Genomic DNA, 16,984 nt, shown 5'->3' on the forward strand with positions numbered 1-16,984 from the left:
ACACCGTGCCAGGAAGTGCGGTGCGGGATGCAGTGCACAAAGCGCGATGGCCGTGAGGCATAGCTGGGAACCCTTACAGACTGAGCACCGAGCACCCCTCGTGACCACCTATCGTTGAAAATGGGTGCCTGCTCTCCTCGGCAGGTGAGCAGGACTCACCCCTGTGCAGCAGACGTCTCAAGGATCCCTAAAGCGTACCGGGCAGCACACTCGGTAGCCAAGCCCGGGGTCTGGGAAGGTAGAGTTAGGACTGCGCTGTTGTGGGCAGGTGTTAGTGTTCTAGGGTGAAAAGGCTAGAAGAAAGGGGCGTGTCTGTGGGGGCGTGTCCTCGGTCATGGGCGTGTCCTCAAGTCAGGGACCAGCCCTGGGGAAGGCGGGCCTTGGGAAAGGGGCGGGTCCTTGGGTAGAGGGTGGGTCTTGGGACACCGGCTAGTTCTCTGGCCCAGGCGGGTCCTGCGGCCTGGGCGTGTCCTCTGTCGGGGGGGGGGGGGGGAGGAGGGCGGGGCGGGCCTCGAAGCCTCTGCCCAAGCAGGCGTCGGACCGCGGCGCGGGACACCGCGGTATGGGGAGGGTACAGCTCTTCGAGATTTGCCTGAGGCAGGGCCGCGTCGTCTACAGTCCTGGGGAACCGCTGGCTGGGGTCGTGCGCGTGCGCCTGGGAGCGCCACTGCCCTTCCGAGGTGGGCGCGGGGTCGCCCCGGGGGAGTGGGTAGATGCGTTCTTACCTGCGGTGGGGGCGGGGCTCTCCAAAACCTCGTGGTCAGTGGGCTCGGAGACTGGGTTCTCAGTATCCAGGGAACCCTGGGTTACGACGGAACCGCGGGCGCCAGAGTCCGGCTGTGCCGGGAGGCCAGGGCGGGGCAGGCAGCTGGGTGGCCCAGTCCTTCCGCATCTGTCCCATCCTGTGCTCTCAGCCTAGGGGAGGCCAGAGTCTGTGTGAGGGCCTAAACGCTTGTTCACATGCCCAGGCGACCCTGAAGGTAGAAGTATGCAGGCCTCCAGTCTTCCCTTGTTCAGGTGTCCAAGGTCCGCTGCACTCTGCACCTGCTGGGCCCCCACCTGCAACCTTGTGTGCGCTGGGTCTTCTATTTTCCTCGCCTCCGGGCTCCTATGAAGGACCTTCCTCTTCAAAGACAGTCCTGGCCCAAGTGTGCAGGTCCCCAGCAGGATTCACAGGGTACCTTTTTTGCTTTCAGTTTAAGGCTTAAGACTTCCTTAAAGCTTGTGGTTGCTGGCAAGGGGGCTTGTTCGGCCTGGCAATCCCCTTGCTCCTGTCCTAAGGCTTTGAAACTGAGCTGAGCTGAGTGAGCCCTCTGCTGATACATATGTCTGAGACTCTAGGGCTGGGAATCAGATTACTCTTTTGCCATTAACAGTGCTCTCAGGTGCAGCCTCCTCTGTGCTGGATCCACAAAAAGGGATCTGTGTGCGATTATATGACTGAGTTCTTAGGGTCAGGTGGGCACTGTTGTAGCCTCTTCTGCTTAGCTGCTGGCACTGAGCGCAAAAACTGTATGAATGTCCCTGTTTGGTATTCTTTTGTTTTTGCCTCCCCTGAGAACTACCTGACTGCTCGATTAAAACCACAGTTGCCCAGACACTCCTGGTGTCTGCTGAGGATGGATAACTATTCTCCTTAGCCATCCTAGGCCCAGTTGAAACCAGTTGGACCTGGACCTGGTGTTATTATCTAGGTCTAGAGGGGAGCTGGGTTGTAGTGTCTGTCAGGCCCTGGTCTTGTTGAGGCTCCTGGTCATGGTCACATTGCTTTCCTTTGCTGTATCCCTATTTAGAGTTTGTGGTCTGAGCAGATGTTGCTTTTGTAAAGGCTACAGTTGTGATAGGTTAGCCCCTCCTGGACCCAAGAAAGGTATGAGAAGTTGTAAAGAAAACTCCAGGTTGACTGCCGGGGTGTGGTGCAGGCCACACTTTGTGGCCTTGGGGAAGACAACAACAGAGAGAAGAGAGGTTCGATTGAGAACTAGCCACTCAGGTTTTCTTTTCTGTCTTTCTCTCCTGGCTGAGCTTGGGGTGAACAGGCTACTGCCAACTACAACAGTCGGAATGAGCTACTCATGGCCTCCTTGTATCGGGTAAGGAGCGAGTAGATGGACAGCTGACCTTACGGAGGCCACAAGAGCTCTAGCCGATGGTGCCCACGATCACGGACTGGGCCTAGAAGATGGATTTTTTTTTTGTATTTGGTTTTTTTTGGGGGGGACAGGGTTTCTCTGTAGCTTTGAAGACTGTCCTGGAATTCACTCTGTAGACCAGGCTGACCTCGAACTCAGACATCCGCCTACCTCTGCCTCTGCCTTAGTTATGGTGCCTGAAAGGAAGTTACTGGACAGGTAGGTAGAAAGTTCCAGAAGTCTCTGAGGAACATTAACACACACCATGATTTTCTTTAAAAAAACAAAGCTTACGCTGGGCGGTGGTGGCATACACCACACCTTTAAGCCCAGCACTCAGGAGGCAGAGGCCAGCTTGATCTACAGAGCTAGTCCCAGGACAACCAAGGTTACACAAAGAAACCCTGTTGTTTTTTTTTTTTCTTTAAAAGGAAAGAAAAAACAAGATAGATCAGCTTCCTGTTTCCAATGGTGAACACCCCAATTTGGTAGTCCCTATTCAGTTTGGTGCCTGCCTTTTGTTATAGTTCTGAACATTATTAGGAAGTGCTTTTTATGTTTGGATGACACCTTGAAGTATATACTGTTCTGCAGGCTGTCACCTGATGCTCTGTAGTGGAGGACTTGCTAGAACACACTTGCCCTGGTTTCCTGGCTGTGCTGCAGGGTAGGAGGAGCTGGTGAGAGGACCATGGTTACCTCCCAGAGAAGATACCTTTGCCTGAGAGTGGACAGATAGGACAAGAAAGCAGCAGGAACACTAAAAGCCAGGAAATAAAGGAACTCAGGGTCTTTATCAGGTGCTTGCCCCCAACCTGCTTAGTCTTACCATCCCAGGCATATGGAGACTGTCAAAGAAAGAGGCTGGTTCCAGCCCCTGCAGCAGGGACCGCCCCCCTCCTGTATGTTCAGACCTCCCTTGTTTCTCAAGCAGAACTGCAGTATGTGGTTTTCCCTGCTCAATGATTTGAGAAGGTACATACCTGGCTGCTGGCACTGTCCTTGGCTTGTGAACCTGGAATCTTTGAAGAATTTTCTGGGGAGTTTTTTCACCTTGATTGTGACCCTACCGAGACAAAGGAGTAACCTCAGGTGTTTTGTTGGGGAAGCAGCAGGCATATTGTTTACAAGCCTCCCCCCCCCCCCCATGGGTTTCTCTGTAGCTTTGGAGCCTGTCCTGGAACTAGCTCTTATAGACCAGGCTGGCCTCGAACTCACAGAGAGATCCGCTTGCCTCTGCCTCCCGAGTGCTGCGATTAAACCTTCAATTATTTCTAATGAGAGAGTGAACGCACAGGAGCCGGTTCACACTGTCCTCTCAAGAGCCCTGTTGTGTGTGTGTGTGTGGGAAGATGCCTGACCTTGGGAAGATCAGAGTCTGATCCCCCCGCCCCCCACTCCCAGATGCTGCTTGCTTTTCTGGAACCTGGTGGTCCTTTGCCTGAAGTGTAGGAAGTCCAGTCGGGTGCTTGGTTGCTGTTATAAGCGGTGCTATGAGAGACTCTTGATGAGCTAGTGTAGGACTTGAGAGTTGATGGGTGCCCTGGCAAGTATAGTTGCAAACGAAAGAAGTTTGTCAGCCTTTGGTAAATAGTAGAAGGAGTGTTTACTTCTGCATCCCCGCCCCAGCATGGGTCAAATTACTTAACAGTTGTCATTCTGATGAGTAAACATGTAAGTCACCTGGGTTTTCCCTGATTTTTCGTATGACTGGGGTATCGGTTCAAGTTATCTACTGCTACAAAACGGCCATCCAAATAACAAAACACATGGCGCACGCCTTTCATTCCAGCAGAGGCAGGCGGATTTCTGTGAGGCCAGCCTGTTATACAGAGGAACCCTGTCTCAACAAACCAGAAAAAGACCTACAAAAGCAAAACTACCCCTAAATTGAACAGCTAAAGCAACCAATTTGTTATTGTTCATACACTGAGGACGAAGAATTTGAATAGCTCTGTGCCGTTCACTGTGGGCATCCTGATAGCACTATGGTAGCGTCTGGACTAAGCTGAGACCTCCGTACTTCTTTCTGTATCTGATGTGGAGCCAATCACCCTTAGGGAAATGTACCCATTGTGAAGCATCTTGTGTCCTCCAGCAGACTTTTGAGCCTCCTCTTACCCTTGTCATCTCAACTGTTTGCTGGTCTATAGATGCCACTGGTGTTCAGTTTCCAGGGTGCGGTGGTTGGTGGTTGGAGGTTAGAGTGATAAGGCTGGGCTGACATAGAGGGTGAGGGACAATCATGGTCACTTCCAAGGAGCAGAGAATGGTACAGCAGGAATGCAGGATCACCTCAAGAGTGGGAAGGGGGGGCTCTAGAGATGGCTCAGTGGTTAGGAGCACCTTAGGGAGGTCCTGAGTTTAGTTCCCAGCCACCACATGGTGGCTCACAACCATCCATAATGAGATCTGGTGCCCTCTTCTGGCATGCAGGGATGCATACAGGCAGAACACTGTATACATAATACAAAAATCTTTAAAAAAAAAAAAAAAGGAGTGGGGCCAGAGCCTGGCAGAGGTGGTGCATACCTTTAATACTAGCACTTGCGAGGCAGAGACAGGTAGATCTCTGAAGTGTTAATCTTAGTTAATAAAAACCAGGAGTCAGATATTGGGGTAAAAACCTGGAAGAGCAGAGAACCGGAAGCAGCTGCCAGTTGCTTCCTACCTGTTTAGGTCCTGCTTCGCAAAAGGGGCTGAGATTCCGTTTACACCCACCTTATCACTTCCTGTCTCCACCTCCCAAGTGCTGGGATTAAAAGCATGTGCCACCACTGCCCTGCTTCTATGGTTAACTAGTGACTAGCTCTGCCCTCTGATCTCCAGGCAAGCTTTATTTGTCAGAACACAAAATATCACAGCAGCTGTCTGTGAGTTTGAGGCCAGCCTGGCCTACAGAGCTAGTTCCAGGATCATACAAAGAAACCCTGTTTTGAAAAACAAACAAACAAAAAAAAAGAATAAAAAAATAAAAAAGAGTGGGAACAGGAGTTGGCCGCCATCAGTTGAGGGAGTGCACTCATGGGTTGAGGATGAGCCAGAGGTTCGAAGGAGGAAGCAAAGTTCTCAGTGGCTAACCAGCAGGATGCTTGGACAGTGATGTAGGGAGACAGGAGGCAGGTGTGGTCAACTTCTAGGTACTTGGATATCTTTGTTCCTCCTGCTTGGTGGCTTTGTCACAAAGATAAAAGAGTCTGAATAATCCTACCCTCCAGTGACCCTGTCTGGGAAAAGGGCTGAAACCTTGACCCAACCCTACAGGGAGAAGGGTGTTACGCCTTGTGTGCCTGGACCCTTGTGACCAGTTTCAGCTATGCCAACTCATTCACCTATGGCTACCTGATCACAGTGGGCCCAGGACATGTCTATTAGATGGAGGAGGAATTTGAACTCTGTCTTAGTAGTTCCTGTTCTGGGTACTTCCACTGGTGGGGGAGGACCAGCTACCCCAAGGTGTAGAAAGTCAGCCTCCTGGGCACTGCTACTCAGGAAGTAAGTCAGGGCTCGCCTTCCAGTTCTAGATTGCTGACTGGCTCAGACAGGTTTGACTGCATTCCTGCAGGGAGAAGGCTGGCATTAACTTTCTTGAGACTGAGCGGGCATTGGCCTAACTGATTTGCATCATAAAAAAGGGCTCCTGGGTTTTTATAGGTCTGGCTGAAGTAAACAATTTGGGGGTAGCCCGGGGTTATCTAGGAGATTATTGGCCTCCCACTGTGTCAGTAGGACAGATAAAATACTGCCTATCAGTTTCTTTGCCAGCCTGGTTACTGGAGAGAACGCTACAATTAGGGATGGCCAGGAGATATTCTTGGGAAGAGGATAGGCTGCTTGCACCTGGGCCTTTCCAGGTACCTGTGCGGGTGGGGCTACTTGACCTATGGATACTTCCAGCCCTACAGGAATTCCTGTGCTGGGGACTGGGAGGAGCCTAGGCCATCAACTGGCTTCGTTTATGTCACCCTTCTCCTTACAGCTATCCGGGTGACCTGCGTGGGTTCCTGTGGGGTCTCCAACAAGGCCAACGATGGGGCATGGGTGGTGGAGGAGAGCTACTTCAACAGCTCCCTGTCACTGGCTGACAAGGGTGAGTGTGGGAGCCAGCCATGATCACAGGGGCAGCCATGGGCTGGAGTGGGGTCACTTTATCCTTTCCCCTCCCAACAACTGTCTCTTAGATTCTCACTCTATCCTACCCTTTGGTACTGGGTTGGGTAGGCTCTGACCCTTGGTATGGCTGTCATCCCTACCCTCAACCACCTTCCTGCTTTTAATTTAATTTATTTATTTATTTATTAATATTTATTTATTTATTATGTATACAATATTCTGTTTACATGTATGCCTGCAGGCCAGAAGAGGGCACCAGACCTCATTACAGATGGTTGTGAGCCACCATGTGGTTGCTGGGAATTGAACTCAGGACCTTTGGAAGAGCAGGCAATGCTCTTAACCGCTGAGCCATCTCTCCAGCCCCTTATTTATTTTTTTAAAAGATTTTTTAAAATATTTTTTTATTTATTATGTATACAATATTCTGTCTGTGTATGCCTGCAGGCCAGAAGAGGGCACCAGACCTCATTACAGATGGTTGTGAGCTACCATGTGGTTGATGGGAATTGAATTTAGAACCTTTGGAAGAGCAGGCAATGCTCTTAACTGATGAGCCCTCTCTCCAGCCCTTTAATTTTATTTTTAAAGTTTGTTTTTATTCGTTTTTGTGACAGGGTTTCATGTAGCCCAAGCTGGACTTGAACTTGCTATGTTATTTATCTGAGGATACCCTTAAATTTCTGATTCTCCTGCTTCTGTCTCCCAGGAGTGTGCTACCCTATCTGGTTTATATAGTCCTTGGAATTGAACCAGAGCTTTGAGGAAGCTAGGCAAACAGTCTACCAACCACATTTCCAGCCACACACTCTCACTGAAACCAAGCCCTTATATGTAGCCTTTAGCTCCTGGTGTGGTCATGCTGCTTAGTGCTGGAGACAGGTAGTGTGGACTGGTGGGCTGTGGTGCCTACTTCTGGCCTGGCACTGTGGCCACTAGGGCTCTCTTGTTTGCTCCCACCTCCTTGTCTCTGTAGGAAGTCTGCCGGCTGGAGAGCACAGCTTCCCCTTTCAGTTCCTGCTTCCTGGTGAGTGGCAAGCTTGTGGAGGCAGCAGCCTTGAAATGGTGGGACCTACAGGTGGGAGGTGCTGGGTACCAGCCAATCCCTGTTCTCTCCATAGCCACAGCACCCACATCTTTTGAGGGACCCTTTGGGAAGATTGTGCACCAGGTGAGGGCCTCCATCGACACTCCACGTTTTTCCAAGGATCACAAATGTGGCCTCGTATTCTACATCCTGAGCCCCTTGAACCTGAATAGCATCCCAGATATCGAGGTGAGGATGGAACGGAGACTTCTTTGGTTACCTTCAAACTGCTCGGGCCAGGCAACCAGGCTCTGCAGGCTGAGGCTCTGTCCACATGCCACAGGAATGCACTCTGTGCTCACTTCGTAAACTCTGCCCCATTTTCCCTTTAAGCAACCCAACGTGGCCTCCACTACCAAGAAGTTCTCCTATAAGCTGGTGAAGACGGGCAGTGTGGTTCTCACAGCTAGTACTGACCTGCGTGGCTACGTGGTGGGACAGGTGCTTCGGCTGCAGGCTGACATTGAGAACCAGTCAGGCAAGGACACTAGCCCTGTGGTGGCCAGCTTGCTACAGGTCAGAGGCCCCTGACTCCTGACCATTTCTCATAGGACAGAAGGGGTGGGTTGCTGGCCTGCCTAAGCCCACAGTCTGGTCTTTCCTTAGAAGGTATCCTATAAGGCCAAGCGCTGGATCTATGATGTGCGAACCATTGCAGAGGTGGAAGGTACAGGTGTCAAGGCCTGGAGGCGCGCTCAGTGGCAAGAACAGATCCTAGTGCCTGCCCTGCCCCAGTCAGCCCTGCCTGGCTGCAGCCTTATCCACATCGACTACTACCTGCAGGTTTGGTGTTGCCCAGGGCTGGGTGGCCTAAGGTTAGGTGACCGTGGCCTGACTCCTCAATACCCGCCTTCTTTCCAGGTCTCTATGAAGGCACCTGAAGCCACCGTGACTCTCCCACTCTTTGTTGGCAATATTGCTGTGAACCAAACCCCACTGAGTCCCTGTCCGGGCACAGGGTCATCTCCAGGAGCCTTATCCCCAGTGGTGCCCTCTGCGCCACCCCAGGAAGAGGCTGAGGCAGTGGCTAGTGGCCCCCAGTTCTCAGACCCAGTTTCCCTCTCCACCAAGAGCCATTCTCAGCAGCAGCCACTGTCAACTGCGTTGGGTTCCATGTCTGTCACCACCATCGATCCCTGTGTTCAGGCTGGAAGCCCTGCTAGACATTCTCTGCACCCTCCCTTGTGCGTCTCTATAGGTGCCACTGTCCCCTACTTTGCAGAAGGCTCCGGGGGCCCAGTACCCACCACCAGCGCCTTGATCCTCCCCCCAGAGTACAGTTCATGGGGCTACCCCTATGGTGAGTGGAAATGACAGGGACGAGGGGGAGGAAGTGAGGGTGCCTTGACCCCCTTGTCAATCCTGCTTTCTCCCCACAGAGGCTCCACCGTCCTATGAGCAGAGCTGTGCCAGTACAGACTCTGGCCTGATCCCAGGGAGCTGACCCTGGTGAGCCAACCCTATGCCACCTCTCCGGTGGGCCTGGCCTTTGCCCTGGGATGGGATGCCCAGGGCCTCGTGCCTTTGCTCTCTACTTGGCCCAGCTACTCAGGACCTGCAGCCGTCGGAATGACCCCTTGTGAACCAGCCTCTTCCTGGCTCCTCTGGAATTAATCAGTCCTCTTGAGGTTGGGGTAGGGCGGCAGGGATATGGGGCCTGGAGAGACTATAAATAAAGCGCTTTATTTGTAGAGCTTTTGCGACCAAAACCTACTCTCAAAGTGGCCCCCACTGTGCAGACTCCACCCCTGAAGAACACAATCCCATAATAAGCTCCTCCTTTGACCCCACCTACGAAAGACACACCACACCTTGCAGGAGGCCACCTGAGAGCTTCTCCCTTGGCTACCTTAATCCTCTGGGCTCCTCTATAGTCCCAGAGAATGTGACCTGGATGAATGTGTGCTGGCCACTTCCCTCTTTCTTTTTTAGATTTTTATTTTTAATTTTTCCTTTGTCTGATTAAGGATGTTCCTGGTGTTCTTTGGGACATACTCTGACTTGCATTCCAAACCGTTGTTCTAGGTGGCATGTTTGGATGCCTGGCCACCAAAAATATTCATGGGGAAAAAGGACTTGCAGGAACCTACTTGCAGAGGAACCCTGTACTCTTGGGCATGAGGTCACGGTCAGCTCTGATCATTGTTGCACACAAAAGACCTTGAAACTATGAATTAGGTCCCTAGAGCCAAATTGAAAGACGGGGTCCTATGGAGCAGCATTTCAGAGGCACTCTACAGTCTCTACAGTCTATGACATCTCTGGTGTCAGGCCCTGGCCTATTGTTCTTTACATGCAGTGTTTGCACTGGAAGTGGAGTTGGCTAAGTTCCAATTTTCCGGTGGGGGAGAGCTGCTTTGCTAGGTGTGGTGGCCACCTTGCCTGTGTAAGCAATAAGTTGACAGACTTTTAAGAAACAAGGTGTACAAAAGAGCAGAATACTGGCAGTGCACGCCAATATTCCCAAAATGTGCTTTACACCTGAGCCCTGGGAGGCTGTCTGATTTCACGTCACCTAACCAGCTCGGTCTGCACCCCACTGTCCAAAGGCTAGAACTGGGTGGTATCTTTTGGAACACTTCATTATCTCCTCCTTCCAGCATGGTCTTTCACTGGATAGTCACATGCCTGGCTAACATTTGATGCCGTGGGACAGGTGGGTCTTAGAGAAAGGCAGGAAGTAGGCCACAGGTTTCTAAGCACCGCTGGAAGCAGTGCAGCCTACGGTTGAAAGGGAAGCTTAAGACTGAATCCCACCTTGTCTCAGGTTGGCTATATACATGCAGCTCCCTTTCTTTGATTCACTCACTTTGAAAAGGGGAATGGGAAGCAGATTTGTCTCTCAGAACTGATGCGAGTGTGCACACACCTCACCTGCTTTAGTCGGTGGTTGTTAAGTTGTACTGTGCTAGGGCTGACGGCAAAATGGGTGTGGAAGGGCCCGTAGATTACTAGCAGGTCAGCCACATCTTCTTTGTCTGGGAAAAGGTTTACTCCCTATGGTTCAACCTCTTCACTTAATTTTTTTTTTTTTTTTTTTGTATTCTGTGTATGCCAGAGGGTATTGTGAGCGCTACTACACACAGAACAGTGGTCATGTAGGATATATCATATAAGAGTAGAGGGAGCCTAGCAGGGTGGCGCACACCTTTAATTACAGCACTTGGAGGCAGAGGGAGAAAAAATTCTGTGAGTTTGAGGCCAACTTGGACTATGTGATGAGACTCTGTCTAAAGAAAAAAAAAACCTAAAATAAGAAAGAGCATGTGGGGGGCTGTAGAGAAAAATACATCCAGAATGACAGATGAGAAGTGAGGAGACAGGGAAGGCTTTCCTTAGGCAGTGATATTTAAGGCACAAAGGCTAGGAAAGAAACAAGCTATGCAGATATCTGAAACAAAAGGTCTGGGGAAAAGGTGAGCTGGAGAGGCTGGTTGGGGGAAGTTGGCTCTGTTTGGGCCATGGTTACAGAGGGCTGTGCATGCGTGTTTCCCATGACCTTCAGAAGGGCTCAGTTCGCCAGTCCATCATAAATAGCTTAACAGTTCAGCTCTCCTAAAGAATCCTTGGTACTCAGTCCATTTCCTCCTCCGTATGTGTATGAACCCAGTGGCTGGCCATCTTAGCAGAGCCATTTTCCTGGGTCTGGTTGTCAAAAACTTAGACTTACTTAATTTTTGTCAAGGAGATCTCATTTGTGCTTCTTTTTTGATGTCTCAGAGATGGGAAAGACAATTGTTTATAGAGATCAGGTGGCCCAGGATAACTCATGTGGCACTAGGTTTTCAGTCTAGGAGGTTACTTGGGCTGCAGGAAAGGCCTTGCCTGTACACAGGAAGCTGTGCCTGGCAGGACACACCATGCTAACGGGTGAGCATCTCTCCTCAGGGGAACACCCACAATCAATGTGACTTTTCTTATTGGTGCACAGGTCCCAGCCAGACATACCCTTCTAACCAGAGCATCCATTTGTGTCCTCATTGATGGGGGTGGGTTTGGCAGCTGGGCCATTCCTCCATGTTGGGATTAGCCCCCTCTTGTGGGAGCAGACCTCCAACTCAGGAAATTACTTCCCTCCAGTTGGATCATCCTCCCAACATGGCAGTCTCCTCTGTGTAGCCTCTCAAGCCTTTTTGAAGCATAACATTCCCACAAAGCAGGGACATGCCACTAACTAGACTCCCTTCTCCCGCCTAGGACATTCCTCCCTCCTAACTGGAGATACTTTCCATCCAGTTCTTTCCTCAAAATAAAGCGCCATCTTTTGCCAGGCGCACCTCATCAGCTGAGCAACTCCTCCCTAGACCCCTTACTGAGGCATCTCCCAGGATACAACTCAGTGTGTCTGCTTTTTAGGAAAATAAAAATGTGTCTGTGATTGGAGGTTAAGACTCAGCCTTTGCTGGTGATGGTGGCGCACGCTTTTTTTTTTTTTTTAACAGACGTGATTCACTTTTATTTTTCTTGTATAAAAACCCTTATGTGGTGGCCACAGCTGGAGCCTGGGTCCTCTGAACAGAGACTCTGGTGTGGGTTTTCACAAGATGGTCAGTGAATTCCTGATAAGGAGACTTGGTGAACACAGTCTCTTTCCAGAGGTCAGGGGTCAGGTAGCTGTAGGTCTTAGAGATGGCATCAAAGGTGGCCTTGGCAAAGTTGCCTAGGGTGGCAGTGCAGCCCCTGGCTGATGTGTAGCAGTCATCAATGCCAGCCATCATCAGTAGCTTCTTGGGCACAGGAGCGGAGACTATGCCAGTGCCTCTGGGGGCAGGAATGAGATGCATCAGCACAGAACCACAGCAGCCTGTCACTTTGCAAGGCACAGTGTGGGGCTTGCCAATCTTGTTCCCCCAGTAGCCTCTCCGCACAGGGACAATGGAAAGCTTGGCCAAGATGATGGCCCCTCGGATGGCAGTGGCTACCTCCTTGGAGCACTTAACACCGAGACCTACATGACCATTGTAGTCCCCAATAGCGACGAAAGCCTTGAACCTGGTCCGCTGGCCTGCCCTAGTCTGCTTCTGCATGGGCATGATCTTCAGAACCTCATCCTTTAAGGATGCTCCCAGGAAAAAGTCAATGATCTCGGACTCATTAATGGGCAGGGAGAACAGGTAGATCTCCTCTAGGGACTTGATTTTCATGTCCTTAACCAGGCGGCCCAGCTTGGTGAAGGGAATCCACTCTTTGTCTTCAGCTTTACCTCCGCGAGCCCCGCGGCCTCGGCCTCGACCACGACCACGGCCGCGGTCCCTGAGACCGCTACCGAATCCTCAGCGGAAGCCGCCACAGCCTCCTAATCCTAGGCCCCCGGGTCCTCCGGGCCCTCCCGCTGCACCGGCGTCATCTATCTTCTGGTGTTTTCCAGAAGAAGAAGAAGCGGCGTACGCTTTTAATCCCAGCATTCGGGAGGCAGAAGAAGGCAGAGCTCTGTGAGTTTATGAGGCCCTGTTCTACAGGTGAATTCTGGGACAGTCAAGGCTACACAGAAAAACCCTTTCTTGAAAAACAAAAGCCGACGAGTAGACTCAAAGCTCTGCATTCTTCACACAAGGCATGCTCCCTCCTCTGACCAGCCTACCAGAGACTTAATTCAGAACAAGAAGATACAGTAGCATATCCTTATATACAAAGAGCGTGTTCTAAGACCCCCTGTGGGTGCCTCAAACTGCACATAACATAGTATTCTGTATAGATTTTATTTTTATTCATATATATGATAAAGTTTATAAACAGCAAAAAAAAAAGAGTTTAGTAACACTAATAACACAGTAGGTCAATGAGACTATTGTAACAAAATTACAGGAATGTCATCTCACTTCAAATAATTTCCCTGTTTTGTGCTCACCCCTTTCCATGGTGATTTGAGATGATACAGTGAGTGTGAAGAGGTGAAGAGAGATGAATGGTGTAGGCCTTACAACACAGGCTACCTGCTGATTGGCAACATGGCAGGACAATCAGTTGCTGAGCCACAATGTGTAAGATTTGACGTTGGTAACAGGTGATGTAAATGACTACAGATTCTTTTTCTTTTAAATTTTTTTATTTTATTGAGATAGGGTTTCTCTGTAACCATCCTAGGTGTCCTGGAACTAGTTCTTGTAGACCAGGCTGGCCTTGAATGCACAGATCCACCTGCCTCTGCCTCCCAAATGCTGGGATTAAAGTGCCTCCCAAGTTCCTGGCCGACTACAGATTCTCAATTGCAGTATACCCACCCCATACCCCAGAGGGGAAACTTTTGAAATAAAAACAACAACAACAACAACAAAACATTTTAATTGGTATCCTCGCCAGGTAGTGGTGGTGCACACCTTTAATCCCAGCACTCGGGAGGCAGAGGCAGGCGGATCTCTGTGAATTCGAGACCAGCCTGGTCTACAAGATCTAGTTCCAGGGCAGGCTCCAAAGCCACAGAAAAACTTTGTCTCAAAAGAAAAAAAAAAGGAATTGGCACCCTCTGTCTTTACCTTTTAAGTCCACAAAGTGTTGTAGCAGAGAATCTTTTCATTACTGTACAGGTGAACTTTTTTTTATGAGAAAATTTATCGAGGCTGGGTGTGGTGGGGCATACCTGTAATCCCACTCTTCAGGAAGCAGAGGCAGGAGGAACACTGAAAGTTTGAGGCCAACCATGCTATGTAGTAAAACTCTGCTTTAAGAATAAAACAAGTCAGTTGTGTGGTGTTTGCCAGTAGGATTTGCTGAAGGGGGCAGAGGCAGGAGTTTGAGACCAGTTTGAGCTACACATTGGAGGCTGGAGAGATGGCTCACTGGTTAAGAGCACTGGCTGCTGCTCTCTGCTCCCAGAGGGTCTGGGTTCAATTCCCAGCACTCAACTGTCCGTAACTCTAGTTCCAGGGCACCTGGCACTCTCACCCAAACATAAATGTAAGTAAAACACAAACACGCATAAAAATGAATCTTAAAAAAGAATAAAATAATTAAAGAAAAATCCTCTGTGAGTTTGAGGTCAGCCTGGTTTACAGAGAAAGTTCCAGGACAGAGAGAAACCCTGAAAAACCAAATAAGGACTCAGTGGTTGAGAGTCCTGAGTTCAATTCCCATCAACTACATGGTGACTCACAACCATCTGTAATGAGGTCTGGTGCTTTTTTCTGGCTTGCAGGCATACGTGCTAAATAAATAAATCTTAAAAAAAAATCAATCAATCAAATAAATACAAAACAAAACCCCCAAATAAATACAAATTTAAAATCAGCTTCTAATGGTGAGGCCTGTAATGCTAGGTACAAGAAAGGCTGAGAGAGGAGAGCAGGTTCAAGGACTGATTAGACTCAAGGCCAGTCTGGGCAACTCACTCAGATCCTGTCTCACAGAAAGAAAAAAATTAAAAGCATTGGGGTTGTAGTTCAATAATCGAATGCTTGCCTAGCATGTGAAGTCTTGTACCATTTGTCTTCCTTTCAGGATCTTTCTATGTAGATCAGGGTTCTAGTGCTGGGATTAGAATGTATGCTACCCACCGTGTTTGACTGTGCTGGGGACGGGTACTACTGTGTTCCATTTTAGGAACATTTGCCATAATGTAGTCTTAATATCTTTATAGTTTGAAACATTTCAGCAAATTTTTTTAAAGAAGTCTTCTTTTTTAAAATTTTTTATTCTTTCTTTCTTTTTTATTTTATGTGCATTGGTGTTTTGCCATGTGTGTCGGGTCCCCTGGAACTGGAACTACAGACAGTTGCGAGCTGCCATGTGGGTGCTGGGAATTGAACCCAGATCCTCTGGAAGAGCAGTCAGTGCTTTTAATCCACTGAGCCATCTCTCCAGCCCCCCCATTTCAGCAACTTTTACTTATTTATCCATTTTTGCCCTGCTTCAATTTCTTCTTCATCTTACTCAGATGACTTCAGTTCTCCGGCCTTTCACCTTAATACCTGTTTTTCAAGTCTGCTCGACATGTGACAGCAGCTTCAAATGTAGAAGCAACCTCTCCATTACAAATACATTCTCTCTCTCTTTCTCTCTCTCTCTCTACATATATATATATATATACATGTATTAATATAATATATATTAATATATATTAATACATGTAATATTAAAATATAATAATATGCATAGAGTATTTACTTCCTCCCTTAGTCCAGACCCATCTCTGAATCAGTATAGCTATCTCTCACTTTCAATAAAATGGCTTTGTGCTTTCCCTTTTTTTAGGTACCCCCTTTCAGAAGTCTTCATATAGCCTCAGTTCTTTTTCTGACATAAGCATAATGTGTGCTCATTACTGGAACACATTATACGTGTATTTCATATATAAATACATATATTTTGGCTTTTTTTTTGGACAGGGTTTTTCTGTGTAACAGCTCTGGTTTTCCTGAAACTAACTTTGTAGACTAGGCTGGCCTCGAACTCAGATCTGCCAGCCTCTGCCTCCATAGTGCTAAGATTAAAGCATGCACGCACACCACACCCACCCCTCATATTCTCTATCCACAGATTTAATTCCTTTTCCATTTTTAGCATTTATGTCATGTGGCTGTAATTTTTGCAGTGTGAAGTTCGATAGCAGAACTAGCACAGCTTTTTTTTTTTTACAATTTCACGGGAAAGTGTGTTCTTAGTGTTGTTCTTCCCTTGGCTTCCTTAGCGTTAAGACGTACTGAAATCTGTCTTTTCACTTAAAGGAAGCACTTTACGCTTCTCTAGCATTTTGGAAAGGTCACATCACTATCCTTGCACGTAGGAGCCACTATTTTTTTTTTTTTTTCCGAGAAAGGGATTCTTTGTAGCTTTAGAGCCTGTCCTGGAACTAGGTCTTGTAGACCAGGATGGCCTTGAAATCAGAGATCCGCCTGCCCCTGCCTCCGCCTCCTGCGTGCTGGGATTAAAGGCGTGTGCCTTCACCGCCCGGCACCACTATTAAATAGGATAAGGATTGTCGGGACACAAGTTAAAAGTCAGTATGGAAACCAACCTGGCTAGTGACAATCAACAAACCAGTCGCGCGTGGCGTAGATACGCGGGACAAAAGGGTGATCGACACTTTTGCAGAACCAAACAGAAACGCGGATTTTTTTCTGCTAACTCAAGACTGGCGCCTAACTTGAAAACTAGGACTAGGTTCTTTCTGGAACTTCCCAAGTAATAATTTTGGACCGCAGGTATATGAAACGGAGCGAACACAAGGAAACGGGAAACGGAAACCTTCTGATGAAGCAGTCCCAGCACCAAGAGCCCAGGTTGAATTTCAGCGCGCAGGCGCCACCTGGCTACTCTGCCAGACGCAGGCGCCGCACGGCCGGCTCCGGGTGCGCAGCCGCGGATACTCACGCAGGCGCAAGAGTGTTCGTCCAGCCCCGCCCCGGCCCTAGGCCGCGAGGCGCGGGCGGGGCGATGGCGCGCGGGAGGGGCGGGGCCACGCTGCGGGCCCGGGCCATGGCCGCCGCGGATGCTGAGGTGAGGCGCGGGGTCGGCGTTCGGCGCTGGGGTGCGGGCCGTGGTCATGATGGCAACAGCCGCGGCGAGAGGGCAGGAACCCGAGCGTGCTGCTAGCTGGGTGGGGCCGCGCGCCCCCGCCGTCTCGGGCCAGGCGGCGCCGAGGCCCCAGCGTCCGGCCCGCGCTCCGCCGGCGCGCTTTGTGCGCGGCGGGCCCGAGCAGCGGTGGCGGCGGCAGCAG

General features: G+C 49.7%; 3 protein-coding genes across 9 annotated transcripts in view; 2 read left to right on the top strand and 1 right to left on the bottom strand.

Moving 5' to 3' along the window:
* The first annotated feature begins 508 nt into the window (after window positions 1–508).
* Window positions 509–9,023, top strand: Arrdc1 (arrestin domain containing 1). 3 transcript variants are annotated; one of them, XM_048426061.3, is made up of 8 exons: window positions 509–680; window positions 6,112–6,222; window positions 7,222–7,272; window positions 7,367–7,521; window positions 7,666–7,848; window positions 7,939–8,115; window positions 8,194–8,632; window positions 8,712–9,023. In XM_048426061.3, exons 1-8 carry the CDS (start codon window positions 563–565, stop codon window positions 8,774–8,776), a joined length of 1,299 nt encoding a protein of 432 aa, XP_048282018.1. In that variant the 5' UTR covers window positions 509–562; the 3' UTR covers window positions 8,777–9,023. The 3 variants fall into 3 exon arrangements, with proteins under 3 accessions (XP_048282018.1, XP_048282019.1, XP_085537351.1); XM_048426062.3 differs by having other exon boundaries at window positions 7,942–8,115; XM_085681225.2 differs by having other exon boundaries at window positions 7,939–8,632.
* Window positions 9,024–11,759: 2,736 nt separating this feature from the next.
* LOC125394859 (small ribosomal subunit protein uS5) lies at window positions 11,760–12,493 on the bottom strand. The gene has a single exon (XM_085681224.2). The coding sequence runs from the start codon at window positions 12,474–12,476 to the stop codon at window positions 11,811–11,813; it is 666 nt and encodes a 221-aa protein (XP_085537350.1). The 5' UTR covers window positions 12,477–12,493; the 3' UTR covers window positions 11,760–11,810.
* Window positions 12,494–16,704: 4,211 nt separating this feature from the next.
* The window catches only part of Ehmt1 (euchromatic histone lysine methyltransferase 1), a 146,470-nt gene continuing 146,190 nt past the window's right edge, over window positions 16,705–16,984 (top strand). For 4 of the 5 annotated variants that reach the window (XM_085681217.2, XM_085681223.2, XM_085681219.2 and 1 more), the window contains exon 1: window positions 16,709–16,764. In XM_085681217.2, the coding sequence (XP_085537343.2) occupies window positions 16,744–16,764 (21 nt within the window). In that variant the 5' untranslated portion in view covers window positions 16,709–16,743. Of the gene's footprint in view, window positions 16,765–16,984 lie in introns of all 5 variants that reach the window. The other variant, XM_085681218.2, reaches the window with a different exon arrangement.

Source organism: Myodes glareolus, chromosome 21, assembly GCF_982192425.1.
Source record: "Myodes glareolus chromosome 21, mMyoGla1.1, whole genome shotgun sequence".
Classification (NCBI taxonomy): domain Eukaryota; kingdom Metazoa; phylum Chordata; class Mammalia; order Rodentia; family Cricetidae; genus Myodes; species Myodes glareolus.